Here is a 16,440-nt window from a genome sequence, read left to right as displayed (position 1 = left end):
GTAATTGCTAGATCTATACTTTGTTATCCATAATCACGAGTTAATGGATCATTGCTACACTTTGGGCAATGGGAAGAATATGAGCTAGCAAGGCGAAGTAGATGTAGCCTTTTTATACCTCACAAGAGCTTGGCCATTGGTTATGGTTACACACAGAATATTCATGTTTATTACACAAGATCAGATTGTGTAGAATGAATCTAGTCATACTTATTTTGATGTATAATGTAATCGGTTGCTTATATAGCTCGCTGACCATTTCATTTTTTGTGGTTGGGTGTCGTCTCAATGTGTCCACGTCGCCCATGACGCCGACATGCACCCGACCTGCTGCTTCCGGACCGGCGGGGGAGCTGATGCTACAACTGGCTCCACTCCAGGGACATCTACAAGGCTGGTGAGGGCAGCTCCAGCGTCTGAGCCAGAGACGGCAAGGTGTTCTTCGTCCACACTGAGCAAGAAGACGACGCGCAGGTAGTACACGCTCATGCCCAAGGTCGAATAATAGCTCCTTTCTGTGTTCTTTTTTGGGAGCTGTTGTTTAGAAGGAATTGAAATCATTGAAAGTAATGCATCCATATAACTTGGTCTCTGCTAATCGTATGTTACAAGATCCAGTTATATGGATTGAATAACCGTAGGCAGCTGAATGTTACTTGGATACATACATGGGTTTTGAAAGCATGACTTGGATTTGGGTGCCTTGTTGTGGACGGACTGGTTGTTCGTACTGATGCTTTTTCTTTCTATCTAGTGGCGAAGTTGGTATGTCAGATTCTGGTTCACCATGGTTCTGCTGACGATGCAACATTGATAATAATGTATAAGTTGAATCTGGGAAACCTAGTGTATATTTTGATTGCTTGTTTGCACTTGAGAGGCATTCGGTGCTAATCTCTATATTTTCTATTTGTTTTCCGTCGGGCAGTTGAACAAGTGAACAACGGGTGATTTCTGGTGCGATGCGATTCATACGTTTGGAGATTATGAATGGACGAGGACAAGGAAAAGGAGCAGCAGTGGATTTGTAGAAAGGAAAGGTCGTGCAAATTCTCGGGTAGCCTTTTGCATTTAGGCGTTATTAAATACAGTAAGAAGTAGCACGGAGAGGAAAAGAAAAGTTTTATTGAGGGGAGTTTAGATCCCGCATGCGATCCCCTGGCACAGGATTTTGGTGTTTGAACCACGCAAGGTCGTAATTAAAGCAAGAGTAAGTGCGGAGAGGGAGATAGACCGGCCGTGTCGATTCGATTCGATTGGTGCGGCGACCGTAGAATTAATAAACGACGGCATCGATTTCATTTAGTATGCTGCTGCTCCGTTGAGGGTGAACGCTTTGGGTTTAGGTGACAAGGAAAAAGAACGAGGCGTTGTGAGAGAGAGAGAGAGAGAGAATTAAAAGACGCAAATTTCCAGCAGACGTTTGATTGGAGAGCGAGATCGAGAATTGGATGGATGAATCTCGATTTGGAGGGCCTTTAATTTGAGTTGATGGCGGACGAAAATGAAACTGCACCGCGATCTATCGTTTCCGTTACGAGTTACGAGAGGCAGAAAACAGGTTAATTCGCCACGCGCGCGCTTTTCTTCAGTGAAGTCCATTCCAAGGCAGGCTGGCGACCGAGCTAGCGAACGTTGACCTTGCCGAAACCTTTTTCAAAAGGTAAAGACTAGCTATTCGCGGTCCGATGGGAATTTGCAGGCCGGGAATTAAGCGCAATTTAAAAATAGCTTTGAGGCAATGCTTAATTAATGTACGTGGTCCTTTGGTTGGGACTGGCCAAGGGAATGAATGTACGAGCGAGCAACCGAAACGGCGGGGGTTTGGCATTTCGACAAGTCGTCTGTCATGCATGTCGATGTGTTGACCGATTCAAACTGTGCATCCAAGTTCCGTCCCGAGATGGGAAGGCTTTGATGAGGACGCGCGCACCGATCGCTCCACACCCCCGCCCGCGGACGACGCAAAAGATAAACCACGCGCGCCTGACCTCGGCGTGACCAAGGCCAACTTCCAGTCCTTGTACCTCGGCAACTGCAGCGCGGTGGTGGCCACCCTTCGCGACCAGCTCCCGGAGCTCAACCTCACGCGCGCCGACTGCCGGGAGATGAGCTGGGTGCAGTACGTGGCCTACATATACTTCGGCGACGCCAGCAACAGCACGCCCCTCGAAACCCTCCTGCTCAACCGCACCATGACCCTCGGCCGTTTCTACAAGAACAAGTCCGACTACGTCACGGAGGCCCTCACCAAGGACGCGTGGGAGAAGATCTTCACCTGGCCCAGCGGCGCCGCCGAGGGCCAGCTCGTCCTCGAGCCGCAAGGCGGGAGGATGGGGAGCATCGCCGCCGACGACACGCCCTTCCCGCACCGCGCCGGCGTGCTCTACAACATCCAGTACCTCGAGTCATGGGTAGGGGGCAACAACACTACTACGCCCAGCTGGATCAACACCATATACGACTTCATGGAGCCGCTGGTCAGCAAGAACCCTAGGGCCGCCTACGCCAACTACCGGGACCTGGACCTCGGCGTCAACCAGGTGGTCGGCGGCGTCAGCACATACGAGAGCGGCAAGGTGTGGGGCGAGAGGTATTTCGGGGGGAACTTCCAGAGGCTCGCCATGATCAAGCGGAATGTGGATGCCGGTGACTACTTCCGCAACGAGCAGAGCGTGCCGCCGCTTCTCTCTTGATCACGAAAAATGAGCAACAAGTTGTCACACTGGCCAATTAGTTAGCTATATATTAAAATAAACAGTGATCAAATAGCATTTGCCCATGTTTCTTATAACTGCTAAAATTTACAATAAGCTCAAAATGTAACATTTATCAATACAATTATAATACACGTTTATCAATAACTGCAATGAGCTGAAAATGTAACAAGTATCAACAAGATTATGATTAAGAATAATCTTCCAGCTCTGCTAACATTTTTTTTTTTTGAGAATTCGGCAGGTGAGCTGCTCGATATATTAATAGAAGAGTGGAGTTCAAACAAGTACAGAGACGGCTACCATGACGATCCAAACAGGTTTAGCCAAACCCTGTTGGTGGAAAAACTAACACATCCCTAGCCGACTACTCGCGGGGTCTGCTAACATTCAATTGCTAACATTCAATGGCTGACGACACACCCTTCCCGCACCACGGCGGCGTGCTCTACAACACCACTACGCTGGATCAATACTGCCCCGCTGGTGCTTCTTCTCGTCGGTACGCCCCCAATCCACCTACTTTCCTTCTAATTTCCCTGAGCCTCGTGATTAGTTCCTTTTTATTAATTTTCATAAACCATTTTTTTATTTTCTGGCTAACCGCTTTCTTCCGACCCTCATGATTAGTTTGTTTTTTATATGAATCAGAATTTCCATAAACCAATTTCTATTTTCTGGCTGACCCCGTGACCGCTCGATCTCAATCTTATGACCCTCGTTCGGCAGCTAACTCGTCGATTTGGGCCAAACACGTATCGCTCCCTCCCCTTCGCCCCATCACCACTCCCACCCCACCCCCACGAGTTCGAACCCGAGCACAGACTCAGATCTAGTGATTTTACCTTTTTTTTCGATAAAGGATGCTTTATTACTTCAAGAAGCAATTACATCCAGCCTCTGCATAACCAGGATGCACACAGCCGTTTGTTTGTCTCAAGTCACCAAAGTTACATAAAACAAAAAAAGGCGAAATACATATCGGAACGATGAATTGTATAACGCCTAAGAGCTAGGTGGAGCTTCTATCCGTAGACTATGCTGCCACCCATGTAGGGAAAAAGTATCCCTCGCCGTATCCTCCAACCGTGTACAGACCTCCGTAAACAGGTCTCGGTTCTCCTCCCGCCGAAGAGGTAACCACGAACGGAGAATACCTGTACATCCGTAGATAACCCGCAACAAAGAGCAATTTTTGTCATTAAAAATCTTGTCATTTCTACATAGCCAGAGCGCCCAGATAACTGCCAGCGCCCCCATCCTAAGAAGCATTTTAATCCTTGAATTGATACCATGCAGCCAATTGCCAAAGACATTAGCAACACTAGTCGGGGGATACAAGGTAGACGCTACTTGGATGATCGACCATATAGATCTCGCAAACCGGCACCGGAAGAATAAATGATTGATGGTTTCGTCATGATGACAAAAGACACATCGTGTACTTCCGTGCCAATTCCGCTTAACAAGATTATCTTTGGTGAGAATAACCCCACGACGAAGATACCATCCAAAAATTTTAATTTTTAATGGTATCTTCATCTTCCAAATTTTCTTATTATTATCAATCGGTAAATCGGAGAGCATCATCGCATTGTAGAAAGATTTTACGGAAAAGGAACCATCTACGTGGAGGTTCCATCGAAATTCATCCGGCTCGGCGATAATTGAATATCTCCAAGCCGCGAGAATTAGGTTGTTCCATGCCACGAGCCTTTGTCCTAGTAAAACCCGTCCGAACGTCACATTCGGGGGTGAGGTAGCCATTACAGTTGCAATGGTATCACCTTGGCGACGCGCAATTCTATACAAAGCGGGATACTGTTCACATAGGGGTGCATTGTCGAGCCAAGCATCTTCCCGTAACCGTATTCGTGCACCATTCTTAATGGAGAAAGTCCCATGTCGAAAAAGACATTTTTTGTCGCCATAAGACCGGCCCGTAAGTGTGAATCCCCGGGTTTCCAAACCATTTGAGATAATGTCTTCGAGCCGATGTACTTTCTCCGAAGTATAGTTTGCCAAATCCCATCCTCAGTAAGTAGCTTAAATAGCCATTTACCCAGTAGCGCTGAGTTCTTGACCTCCAGGTCATGAACTCCAAGCCCTCCTTGATCTTTGGGACTACAAACTATACTCCATTTAACCAGTCGATATTACCTAAGAGAAGTTACCATGCGAGATCAAGATCCAACACACAAGATTGATCCAAAATTTGAAGTCAGAGTTTAAGTTGCTTACAAAAACTAAAAAAATTACATTATATAAGACATATATCTTCCGTTGAGTATTGTGGGAAAGTTCCAGTTCATTTCAAAATTTGGTTTAATTGTAAGTTTTTTTTTTAGATCAACCATATGCGTTGGATCTTGATTAAATGCCTCAACTTATGTAAAATCGTATGGTGATTTAAAGTCACTGATCTCAGTCCCCAAGCACAGTGGAGGGATCCTGAGGTCGGTGGAGGGGTGTTGTGCGGATCTCACGGTGCCCGCGGTCCGGGGGCGAAGGGCGGCCATGGCACAGGGAGGGCGAATCGAGCGGCGCCGACGCTCTCGAGGTGAAGGGGGGCATGAAAGTGGTGGTTGTGGGGGGAATCACATGCCCCCCTCCTCCCCACGCTCCCGAGGCGAAGAGGCGGCATCCATGGTGGTGTGGTGGTGGTGCGGTTGAGGGAAATCGCAGGACGCCCGTGCCCACGAGGTGAAAGGCGATGGCCATGGAGATGGTGGGGTAGATGATGCGGGATTTGGCCTGGGGTGGGGGGTACACAGGCGGTGGAGGAGGATCTGGTGTGGTGGAGCGGCAATGTCCTCCTCATCATACAAAAATGGCAACGTGAGGCGTGCGCTGCGGCGGGGCGGGAGGGCGGTTTCCTGTTTCCCAGCCCAGCCTGAAGGAGCTGACAGCTATGCCGCTGTTCTGCAAGGTTACTATCATCGCAGTCTAGTCTTGTTACTCTCCAATGCAGCAAGTAGTATTTTATTTACTAATCCAGGCATCGTTTCTTTTCATTTTAGCACAATCTGAGGCGTGGAGCTATCATCATACTATAGCATTATTACTCGTCAAGATCAAAGTTTTTTGCAGCGAAGTAAATTCTTTTTCATTGTTGCCAGTTGCCAATTAACTAGTTTTGTTTCGTTGTTATTACTATCTGAATTTCACCCTCTCTCGGTTGATTTTTGATGTTATGCATCTCTTAGTACGTAGAAATATTTAACCATTATTATCCTATAAGCAGTAGCTGCAGATATTTTGAAGGTTTTAGTAGTTGGAGTATTGGTTGCAGTAAATGGAATAGTATAAAAAAGTTCTTATATATCTCAGATTGCTTCACTCTAAACAGGGCCATTAACCTCCATAGGTTTTTATTGTAGAAGTTATGTTATCATATGCCACGGAGAAGCTGCTAATGCTGCATTGCGTATTCGCATAAGCTTCTTCTGTCTTTGTGTTCAAGCTGTGGCATCGTGCAAATTTTCAATTCATTGCAGAAGATCCCAAGTCTTGTTCTCTCTAACGACAATGTCATTTTCAATTCATTGCTAAAGTTCCTAAACCTTGCCCTTGTCTGATGTTAGGGAATTGTCTGAGCTCTGACTTCATGCGCTTTATCTGCAGGCTTCATGAAGCTTGGGATAGTTGTTTTATAGCAAAGTAACTCTATATTTTAAATCAGCATGTTGTAATCAGTTTCAGTCATGTGCCTGCGGTGTTGGGGTTTCAGGTTAGGTGGGACCGCGGGATTCCCACCTAATTGATGGTTCTGCAAAGCGCGCCCCTTTGGGCAAAGCACGCGTGCCTTCTTTCCAGGCCAGAAGACCGCGGTGGGGTGCGGGTCGCTAGTTTGGTTGGTTGCCTTTTCCGGAAACAAACACGAAATTGTATGTTTTTTCATAAATAGAGATGTGATCATGTCCGAACTGACCACCCTAGGTCTTAAAAAGTGGCTGACCACTATGTAGTCGGGTCCTTTCCATAAATCTTACTCCTGGGTCCGAACTGGAGAATGTTCGATGGGATTATCTTGTACCCTTTGGCAAATATTGTGTTCCTCATGTGTCAATTTAACACGTATAAGGTAGAATCAGAGGTGTAGCAGCTATGCGTCTTTCTTCTTCTTACCACCCTGGGGATGTGGAGAGCCGGTCGATTTAGGGTGGAGGAATTTGCCCTCTTGTTTCTAATGTAATTTAGTGATGACATAGAATGATCAGCATTGAATTGGCTGCTTTAAAGCTAATCTGAAAGTAAGCTTTTTGGTTGTTTTACCTTGGTAATGCATCTTCGTTGCCAAGTTACTCTGAATTTACTCTGAACTCTGACAGTAGTCCAATATGCTCGAAAGAATATTTTTCTTGATTAACCCCTTGCATATTAGCAACCCTTTTAATGATGGGGAGAATTAGATAGTGCACTTGTTTTCTACAGTTTACTTCTTACCTTTGTGAATGGTACTAAAATTAATTTACTGTCATGTTTTACTAGAGTGTATTGTGATTGAGCTTCTTCAAATTTTCCTTGTAGCAATGGAATCGGTTAATATTTTGGTAAATTCACCTCCATAAGAATTTTAGAACCAAGATTAACTCACAGGTGGAAGACGTGGGAGTTCAACATCATGGGTGGTTTTCCGAAAAGTTGCAGGATTTGCTGAGGAGCAGGGTAACTCGCGGGGGCGTTTTCGCAAATTTAACAGGGCTCATATCTCCGCTTCAATCAGGACCCTTGGTACAGGATCGGACGAGCAGCAGATTGCTTAGTATATTAGTACACCTGTAGTGGCTAGTTCACACCATATGCCCCCAGTTCTTAAGGTAATTTTTAAAGAGAAGGCCGTAGCCCTGCCTTAAATTAATAAGGCCGTTGCCGGCAAGTGTTACAGGATGCTGAAAAACAGCTTACAAACATCAATGAACAAGCAAACGAAAGATTACAAAGCAAACAACTTGTCATCAAGGTCATCATCTCAAGGAAGAACCAAAGCGGAGGAGGGACAACGCCATGAAGCTCGCAACCGGGAATCCTGCCACCGTCAAGTCCTGTCGCATCGCAGCCCGAATGCCATCCGCCTCCACTTCCGAAGAAGGTCCCAACCTTCTCGCCCTGGATCGTAGGGCGCCGGACCGTCGGCAAGCGGAGTAGCTCTCCCTAGAGCACGAATGAGCACCAGGGGCAACAAACCAAGGACAAGAACCAGACACGACCACCGCACGCGAAGGACCACATGCATCGCCGCCGGCCAACGCACCGGCCACCCAAAAGACTTCAGCATCAGGACGGAGATCACCAGAGAAGACACGGCAAGCGCCGCAACCGCAGACCAGGACACCCACGCAGCACGGACACCTTCCGCCGACCCAAGGCGGCGCCTTCAAGAGAAACACGACGCCAGGGCGCCGTCGCCGCCCAATCGAAAGATTTGGGTTTTCACCCGGGTGCCAAAGGAAGGAGGGAGGGGGATATACCTCAGCATCGCCTCCAAGGAGGAAGACGGCGTCCAGGACGTCGCCGACGCTGTGACCGCCACCGCCGGCCAAGGATTTCTCCCGGCCGAGCCCCCGCCCTGCCACCCCAACCACACCGACGAGAACGCCGGATGACATGGCCTTGGGGTGGGTACCACATGGAATCCGGCCTCCGTCTTCAGATCTGCCACGAGGTCGACGGGGCAACCACCGCGGCCCGAGCACCCTCCACCGCCTCCACGCCGCCCACGCGACCGAGGAGACGGTCCTCAGCATCAGCACGCGCTCCCCGCCGCCAGGGACCGCGCCGCCCTCACCTCGCAGAGGCCGCCGCCTCCGGTGCCCAAGCCCCCACCGGGATGAGCGCTGGTCGACCACGCCCTGACCCGCGGCTGCTCCGGCAGGAGCAAGACGCAGCAGGGGCGCCGACGTCGCGCCCGCTCCGGCACCAGCAGATCCCGCGCGGCGTTCCTCCTCCTATCGTCGCGCGCGGAGCCGGGAGCCCAGATCCCCGCCGCCCCTTCCTGGGCGTCGCGGCCTTCGACCGGCAGCGCCTCCGGGGGCGACGAGGAGGGGAGATCGAGGCGGGGGGAGCTGGCGGCGGCGGCCTAGGGTTTCGTCCCCCGGTCGCCAGGAGGAGGCGACGTGGGGGAGCGAACCGGTTTTTCGACTTCAAGAAATCAAGTTCTTGCTACTGTTGTTGGTTCTTAAGGTAATCAAATGTGCCGGCAAGAATATTTTTCTTGATTCACCCCTTACATAGTAACGACACTTAACCTTGCGAGCTATAGTAGAAAATCTTTGACTGAATAATATCCAGACTTGTTGCCTTTTTTTGATAAAATGTTTTCCTAGGCACCACACGTTCTTGGCCGCTCCGCTTCCGGCCGATGCAGGCATCCGATGGCAGGTGGAGGTGCGTTGCCGTGCTATCCTCCCCTGGTGCTTCTCACGGACCGCATGCCCCCAATGTCTTCCGCTTTCTTTCTAAGTTTCGAGGCCTTCAGATTAGTTTTTTCGGTAGATCTCGGTTAGGTTTCTGTTGCCATACGATTATCTTGCGCCACATGTTGTGTCAGTGTACCAAGTTATGGTGGAATCAGAGGTGAAGCAGCTGCCCCCCTCCTCTCTTACATAGGTTGGTAAGAATATTTTTCTTGTTTTCAGCCCTTACATATTACCAACTATTTTAACTGATGGTTGTATATATAGAAAACTTGCATTAGTCATTAGCTCTATGTGTTCACCTCTGCCTCTTTTCTGGTCATCTTGTAGTAGACAAAATTTGACTAAAATTGATTCAAACAAATAATACAGATGCACTAGCGATGCTATTTGTTGCAGCTAGACGTAAAGCACGTGAAATACAATGTCACCATTATTCTTCAAAGTACAATATACAGCTATATTATATCATCAGTATATGACATAATCTTGCTTCATACTACAGTTTATTTGTTGGCAAGCAGGACACTACTGAAGGGCACTGATGAAGGAGGAGGGATCTGGTGGCGTGGGGATTTGGACAGCCCCATCAAGCATTTGTGTCACTTTAAGCATGGTTGGCCGCATCGTTGGTTCCTCCTGGAGGCACCAGAGTGCTACAGCCACAAAGCGCTCGACTTTTTGTATGTTGAAGTTCGCCTCTTCATCGCCGTCCACCAGCAAGTCCATCCTCCCACACCTATAACAGTCATTTGCCCAGTAAGTTAGTATCGCTTGCTCTTCGTCAGCGATCTCTAACTCCACATTCCTCCGGCAACAAACAAGCTCGAGCAGGATCACCCCAAAGCTGTACACATCGACTTTGGAAGTGATCCCTATGTTCTTGAACCACTCTGGGGCAACGTATCCTCGTGTGCCCCGTATGCCGGTATTTGTTTGTGTCTGATTAGCTCGAAGAAGCTTTGCGAGGCCAAAGTCTGCAATCTTCGCCATAAAGTTTTCATCGAGAAGGATGTTCTGTGGCTTTATGTCACAATGGATAATCTGTGCGCTACACTCCTCGTGCAAGTAGAGCAGTCCTCTTGCTACTCCGAGTGCCACTTGGACACGGAGGCTCCAATGCGGCTGAGTATCACTGAAGAGAAATTCTTTCAGTGAGCCATTTGACATGAATTCGTACACCAACAGTCTATCAGTTCCCTCATTGCAGAACCCAAGCAGCCTGACCAAATTCTTGTGAAACGTCTGCCCGATGGTTTGCACTTCCACCATGAACTCCTTCTCGCTCTCTTGCTGGAGCTTTTCAATTTTCTTGACGGCAATGCTGGTTGCATGGTCATCTTGCAGCTGCCCTTTGTACACGGTACCGGAGGCACCGCTGCCTAGCACCTCACGGAAACCAGTGGTTGCCTTCTCCAGCTCATTCAAAGTGAAAATCTTCGGGGGCACCAAGGAACTACCTGATGATTGTGATGACTGGAGTTTCTTCTTGGAGTTGATCGTGAGACCACAGTAAGTGCCAAAGAGAAGAATGGAGGTAAGGAGAATGTTGACCAATACAGAACTCCCAAGAAACAAGGAACTCCCAAGAATCCAATACTTCCTGTCCTTCCATTTGCTAGAGCCTAAGCTGAGCTGGGACTCTGTATTTTTGTTCTTAGGCACCTTGATGAGAACCGTCCTCTGGATACTGTCTGCCATATTCCCATTTGATAAAGGGAGCTTTTTCTTCCAGCAGGTTTTGGTTCTTTCATCAAAGACGGCTGTGGCGCAGAAGCAATCAACCACACACAGCCTCCGGCACTCATTCTCGTCTATGGGGCTGTACTGCTCATAGTCAGATTGAGGCCAATCAACACCATTGATCGGCGTCATCTCAAACTGCGATACTGCTGCTGCCTCATCAAGGTCACAGCTTTGTGGTACAAAGTCAGGCTTGCACCCTTTGTACGTCCTCTCGTTGTCGAAGAATTTGTAATTTTTTGGGCACTGGCAGCTTGTCTGATTCTTGGTGCCGTCAAAGGTGCAGTAGCTGTTGAAGCCGCATGCACCACTGCCCACGCTCCCCGATACTCTCTGGCAGATGTTCTGGGGAAATGAGCTTACCATATTCCATTGCGATCTCCATATGCCTTCTTTGGCCTTTGTGCTCTTTGGGTACACATATTGCCGAAATACACCATCTGGTTCAAGCGTAGCACGATGGAAGAAATCAGCCATAGAGTCCACCTCTGATGAGGTGATATTGATCTGTGTCCCATTCTTCAAGGCAAAGTACACCCTGCCGGTTTCATTGAACACCAACTGTGAGCCCTTCCCAACGGTATCGCTTGCCCAGTATGAAGTGTACCGAAATGTAGAATGCTCGGCAATTGGATACATCACAAGATTACCATCAGCTTGCACAGCTAAGAGAAACCGTCCATTGGAGTAGTCCGTGTCGAGGAGACGGCTTGTGAGCACCTTGTCCAGACCACCCACAGGGAGTACTTGCGTGGGCAGGATGGTATCAGTCGGGACGTCGAAGGTCTCCCACTTTGTTGTGCCATCTGCATCGACAAGCATGAAGTCCCCTGTGTCGAGCATTCTGGCGTAGTCTGCGCTGGGGGCGCCGGCACTCCAGACCTCGTCGCCAGACGGGCCGCGAAGAGAGAGCAACCCCTCAGTAGTGAGCTGCAGCACAGAGCTGGATGGCACCTGCACAGGTGCGTCATGCCCGTCCGAGCTGCTCTTGGCGTACCAAGCCACGGTCTTTTCAGTGATATTGCTGAACCAAACGGCCAGGAGGTAGTTGGAGTTACCTTCTACTTGCCGGAAACCGAACGCGAAGTCGCCGGAGGGTGAGAGCCACGAGGTGTTTGGCCCCTGGGGTGTCAAAGAGGATCCCCGGCTGATGTTCACTTGCGCTTGAGCAGATGATATGCTCAGGAGGAGCAGAAAGAGTTGGAGCAGGCGAGGTACCATTGCGTTTGTTGCTTGGTTCCTGCTTCTACTTGCTGTGAACAAGCTTATGCCCCTTGTCCAATGGTACTTAACACTCAAAGCTCGCCTTCATGGAGTAGTATGCGTCAATACGGCGCGTGGAGAATCATGTCCATGGATTGTATTTTTGTGTGGAATAGCCTGTGTGGCTGAGTTTGATGAATAGCCTGTGTGGCCTGTGTACAGTTCATCGACTACTACTGTGCCTAATTACTAGTACGTAGTTCACATTTCGTTGTCATGCCTGGAAAAGCTTTGCCTGCTGCCTGCCCAGCTTTTCTCTTTGAGAGACCTTACTGTTCAACGTGAGAAAGAAGGCAGAGGGAATTCTTGAATGCTATTTTTCTCTATCCTACTGGCCGGTCTGTTCGGTACAATAGCCACTATATGTGGCTGAAAATAGATTGCCATATTGTCTTGTACGCGCCGGCCGGTATGACCTTGTTTGGTCCTAATACCCATTTTTTTCAGATTTACACAAGGCACTGGTTGATGCTAGTGTTATGAGCTTTCTAGAGCTGAGTTATTCTTGTTACCCATCAGTTTGGCCAAGTTTCCCTATATTCAGAAGATGCCTTCAGTTGGTCTAAAACTCTGACCAGGTAAAAGTTTACCCAATTCTTGACCTCATTTCATATTTGTGAGTTAGAATAGTACTCCACACAGGCTATTCCACACAAAAGGTACTTTCACTGAAGGTACTTTCATGACTGACGAGGACAAGCGCATATTAATGCCTGGCTAATTGGCTATCCTTGCTGGATAACCTATTCTCCATTGGAAAATTAGATGATACCCCGCGTTGCTGCGGAAATTATATCTTATATCTTTTGTAAAGAAAAAGTACAGTAGAATGAACAACATACCATATTTGAGCATAAATAGTCAAATATGAGATCTAACAAAGATCGGAAGAAAATGTTGATAACTGCATTTGAAATGTTGAATAAATACATGAATTGATGGTACTTACTTGAACTTAGCACTAACATAATGGTACTCGGTGAGCATTGAAGCAATTGTAGTACATAAAAGGTAATCTGCTACCTTAGACCGATCGACTTCATCAAGGCCAACTGAATTATGGAAATCGGAATCAGGGGAAGATAGAACTTGGTATATATGTATTTTCAACACAGTTGGCTAATATAAAACTATCATAACGATATGGGGCTAGCACTTCAGTTTCACAGTATCCTGCTACAGACTTGGGTTGTGCTTAATACTTTTGGAAAACAATAACCTGCTAACCTGCTACAGAGACTTGGGTTGTGCTTCATACTTTTGGAAAAGACATCTTCATCTTAAAACTGAAAGTAAGAGTAAATTCAAAAACTGAAAGCAATGAAACCTGTGTTGACATATGCAACATCGACTAGATTCTGTTTAGTCGAGGGACTCTGACAAAACCCTAGCCGCCTCGAGATCGCCAGTAAATTCAAAAACTGAAAGCAATGGAACATGTGTTGACATATGCAAAATCGACTAGATTCTTCTTAGTCAAGGGATCCTGACGAAAACCTAGCCACCTCCGGGTCGCTCCCAGGTGACCGCGCTGCCGCCACCAAACACCCCCCACCACCGAGCCCTCCTCCCCCGATGTCGCCGGAGAAAGCCATCGCACAGCGGACGGACGCGGCGGGAGGTCTTCTACTCCCTCAAATCCAAAGATCCACCGACACCTAACCTTCCAAATCGCCGAAGAAATCTCGATCTCCACCCCTTGGTCAGCATCGTCCTCGCGTGGGTGGGCATGCGCGGCATGCCACTTCGCACACTAAGACGTCGACGGCGCTGCCGTGCTGCCTTTGGTGCCCTGCCTCACGGCCGTCGCCCGCGCGCGCCTCCTCCCCTCCTCGACCCCGTGGGGGCGCGGCACGCCCCCTGGACCTCACGCCAGCCGATGCCTCCCTGCCCCCACTGACACCACTAATGCTCCCCGCCGTCCCGCCGCCTATGCGTCCCCTTCGCACTCGGGGCGCCTCCCGGCCTCAAGTCCACGCGTAAAGGGGCTCCTCTGCCTCGGCATTGATACGTTGCAAACGTATCTATAATTTTTGATGCTCCATGCTTGTTTTACGCCAATTTATATATGTTTTGTTTACACTTCGTGGCAGTTTTATGCATTTTCCGGAACTAACCTATTGACAAGATGCCACAGTGTCGTTCCTTGTTTTCTGTCGTTTTTGTATTTCAGAATTGTTGTACAGGAGATATTCTAGGAATTGGACGAAAAAAAGCCGAAGTTCTATTTACCGAAACGGAGACGGAGTCCAGAGTAGAGATGGAGGGGGGCCAGGAGCCGGCCACACCTGCCCTTGGCGCGGCCCAGGCCCTGGCGGCGCCAAGGGGTGGTGTGGACCCCCCAGGCCACCACCGACCTCTTCATTCCGCCTATTTGTTCACGATCTCTGGAAAACCCTAAACACCAGAGTCATATTCCCAGAAAAGTTCCGTAGCTCCACCGCCGCTGAAGACAAGTTTCGGGGGACAAAAGTCTCTGTTCTGGCACCCTGTCGGGACGGGAATTTCCCCCGGAGCCATCTCCATCGACTCAACCACCATCTTCATCGCCGTTGCTGACTCCCATGATGAGGAGTGAGTAGTTCTCCCCTGGGGCTGAGGGCTTTACCGGTAGCTATGTGGTCTATCTATCTCTCCATGTATGATCTTTATGTGATCATGAGCTTTGTAATCTAGTTGAATAAGTATATGTTATTCTTCAACTATTGTGCTACTGAAGTGGTTTTATTATTGGATCTCCGAAGACACCTTGTCCCGCGGTGTGAAGGTGATAGTGTGCACACCGTGTTTGTCTCTTAAGTTTAATTTACAGAAATAATTATGAATTGTGGTGCCTAGTTAGTACCATCTTTGTATGCTCAAAGTGATAGCGTGTGCCGTCCATAGATTGGGAATGCGAACTTTAAGGAGTGCTTATGCAACCCTATGCGGTGAATTTGTGTTTGTTATTAAACCGGAAAGTGGTTTAGAGTAGCGTAGTGAAGAGATAATATCTATGTATTCAATTATGATATCATTGTTCAGAGTGTCCACTAGTGAAATTATGATCCCTGGGCCTTATTTCTAAACATTGAAACACCGTTTACAACCAGTTCTGCTACATGTTTATTTCAGATTGCAATTACCACTCATAATCATCCATATTACTTGTATTTCACTATCTCTTCGCCGAACTAGTGCACCTATACACCTGTCAAGTGTATCGGGTGTGTTGGGGACACAAGAAACTTATAGTATCGGAATTGCAGGGTTGCTTGTGAGGGATATCTTTGACATCTACCTCTCCGAGTTCGATAAACTTTAGGTGATCCACTTAAGGGAAACTTGCTGTTGTTCTAGAAACCTCTGCACTTGGAGGCCCAACAATGTCTACAAGAATAGAAGCGTGCGTAGACATCAGGCATCGTGGGCTTGAGGCCTGCCCCAGACCCAAGCTCCTCCTCTGCCAAGCGTCGTGCGGTGGGGGCCCCTCTTCTTCAACATCGATGCCGCCCCTGACCTCGGCTCCTCCTCTGTCAAGTCTTGCCTTGTCGATCGTGACTTCCTTTCCAGGACATCCGCTTCGACGGCGTGCACCTACTCAGGTCAGCTACCGTGGGCATTTGGGTGACGTCCCATCGAAAGCTAAGCGATGACGACACCCGTGGGCGTCGTCCACCTTCTTGAAGGCGTCGCGATGGACTTCCCTTCTTTCCCTTCGCAGGGCGGCACACGGCATGCAGTGCTGGTTCCCGGTGAAAACCCATCAATGATGGCGCCATTGGTGTTATTCTCCTTCTTGAAGCCATCACGTTGGAACCTCTCACTATTCGGGTGGTCTAAATGGGTTGTTCATGGCACCGAGGCGAAGCCTCGCAGCGCTTCCATATGGTGTCCTCATCCCCATTCTCGATCAGCTCTGAAAGCTCGAATGTGATGGCTGCTAACACGGTGCCGAGCTTTGTGTTCCCGTTGCGGTCTCGATTGATTGATCTCCTTTGATGGCAGAAGTGTCAATGCTTACCCCACAAGTGCTTCTGTCGTCCCTATGGCGGAGCTACTGGCCAAGGTTCGTGAAGTCTGGTGGAATCTCGGCCTTGCAATGCCCTTCAAAGGCATTGCTAACTTCTCATCTCCAATGTCATCTCGGCGGAGCATGGCCCTTCGACAAAGCAGACGACACTCGTTGACCAGAGTTGCTCTGGACTGCCAACCCGTGGATGTCCGCTTGTGTGCAGGAGGACTGACATTTGCAAGATCTTGGTATTGTGATACCCTTCAACTGCGTTTGGTGGCACTTCCTTTTCTTGTGTTTGTATGTT

General features: G+C 48.6%; 2 protein-coding genes across 2 annotated transcripts; one reads left to right on the top strand and one right to left on the bottom strand.

The window, feature by feature from the left end:
* Positions 1-316: 316 nt before the first annotated feature.
* LOC124673373 (berberine bridge enzyme-like Cyn d 4) lies at positions 317-2,696 on the top strand. Its single transcript, XM_047209462.1, has 2 exons — positions 317-474; positions 1,892-2,696. Exons 1-2 carry the CDS (start codon positions 317-319, stop codon positions 2,694-2,696), a joined length of 963 nt encoding a protein of 320 aa, XP_047065418.1.
* Positions 2,697-9,460: 6,764 nt separating this feature from the next.
* Positions 9,461-12,267, bottom strand: LOC124678401 (G-type lectin S-receptor-like serine/threonine-protein kinase LECRK2). Its single transcript, XM_047214299.1, has one exon. The coding sequence runs from the start codon at positions 12,095-12,097 to the stop codon at positions 9,662-9,664; it is 2,436 nt and encodes an 811-aa protein (XP_047070255.1). The 5' UTR covers positions 12,098-12,267; the 3' UTR covers positions 9,461-9,661.
* Positions 12,268-16,440: the final 4,173 nt, after the last annotated feature.

The sequence above is a fragment of the Lolium rigidum genome, chromosome 7, assembly GCF_022539505.1.
Source record: "Lolium rigidum isolate FL_2022 chromosome 7, APGP_CSIRO_Lrig_0.1, whole genome shotgun sequence".
Classification (NCBI taxonomy): Eukaryota; Viridiplantae; Streptophyta; class Magnoliopsida; order Poales; family Poaceae; genus Lolium; species Lolium rigidum.
This window is presented reverse-complemented; position numbering and strand designations above follow the sequence as displayed.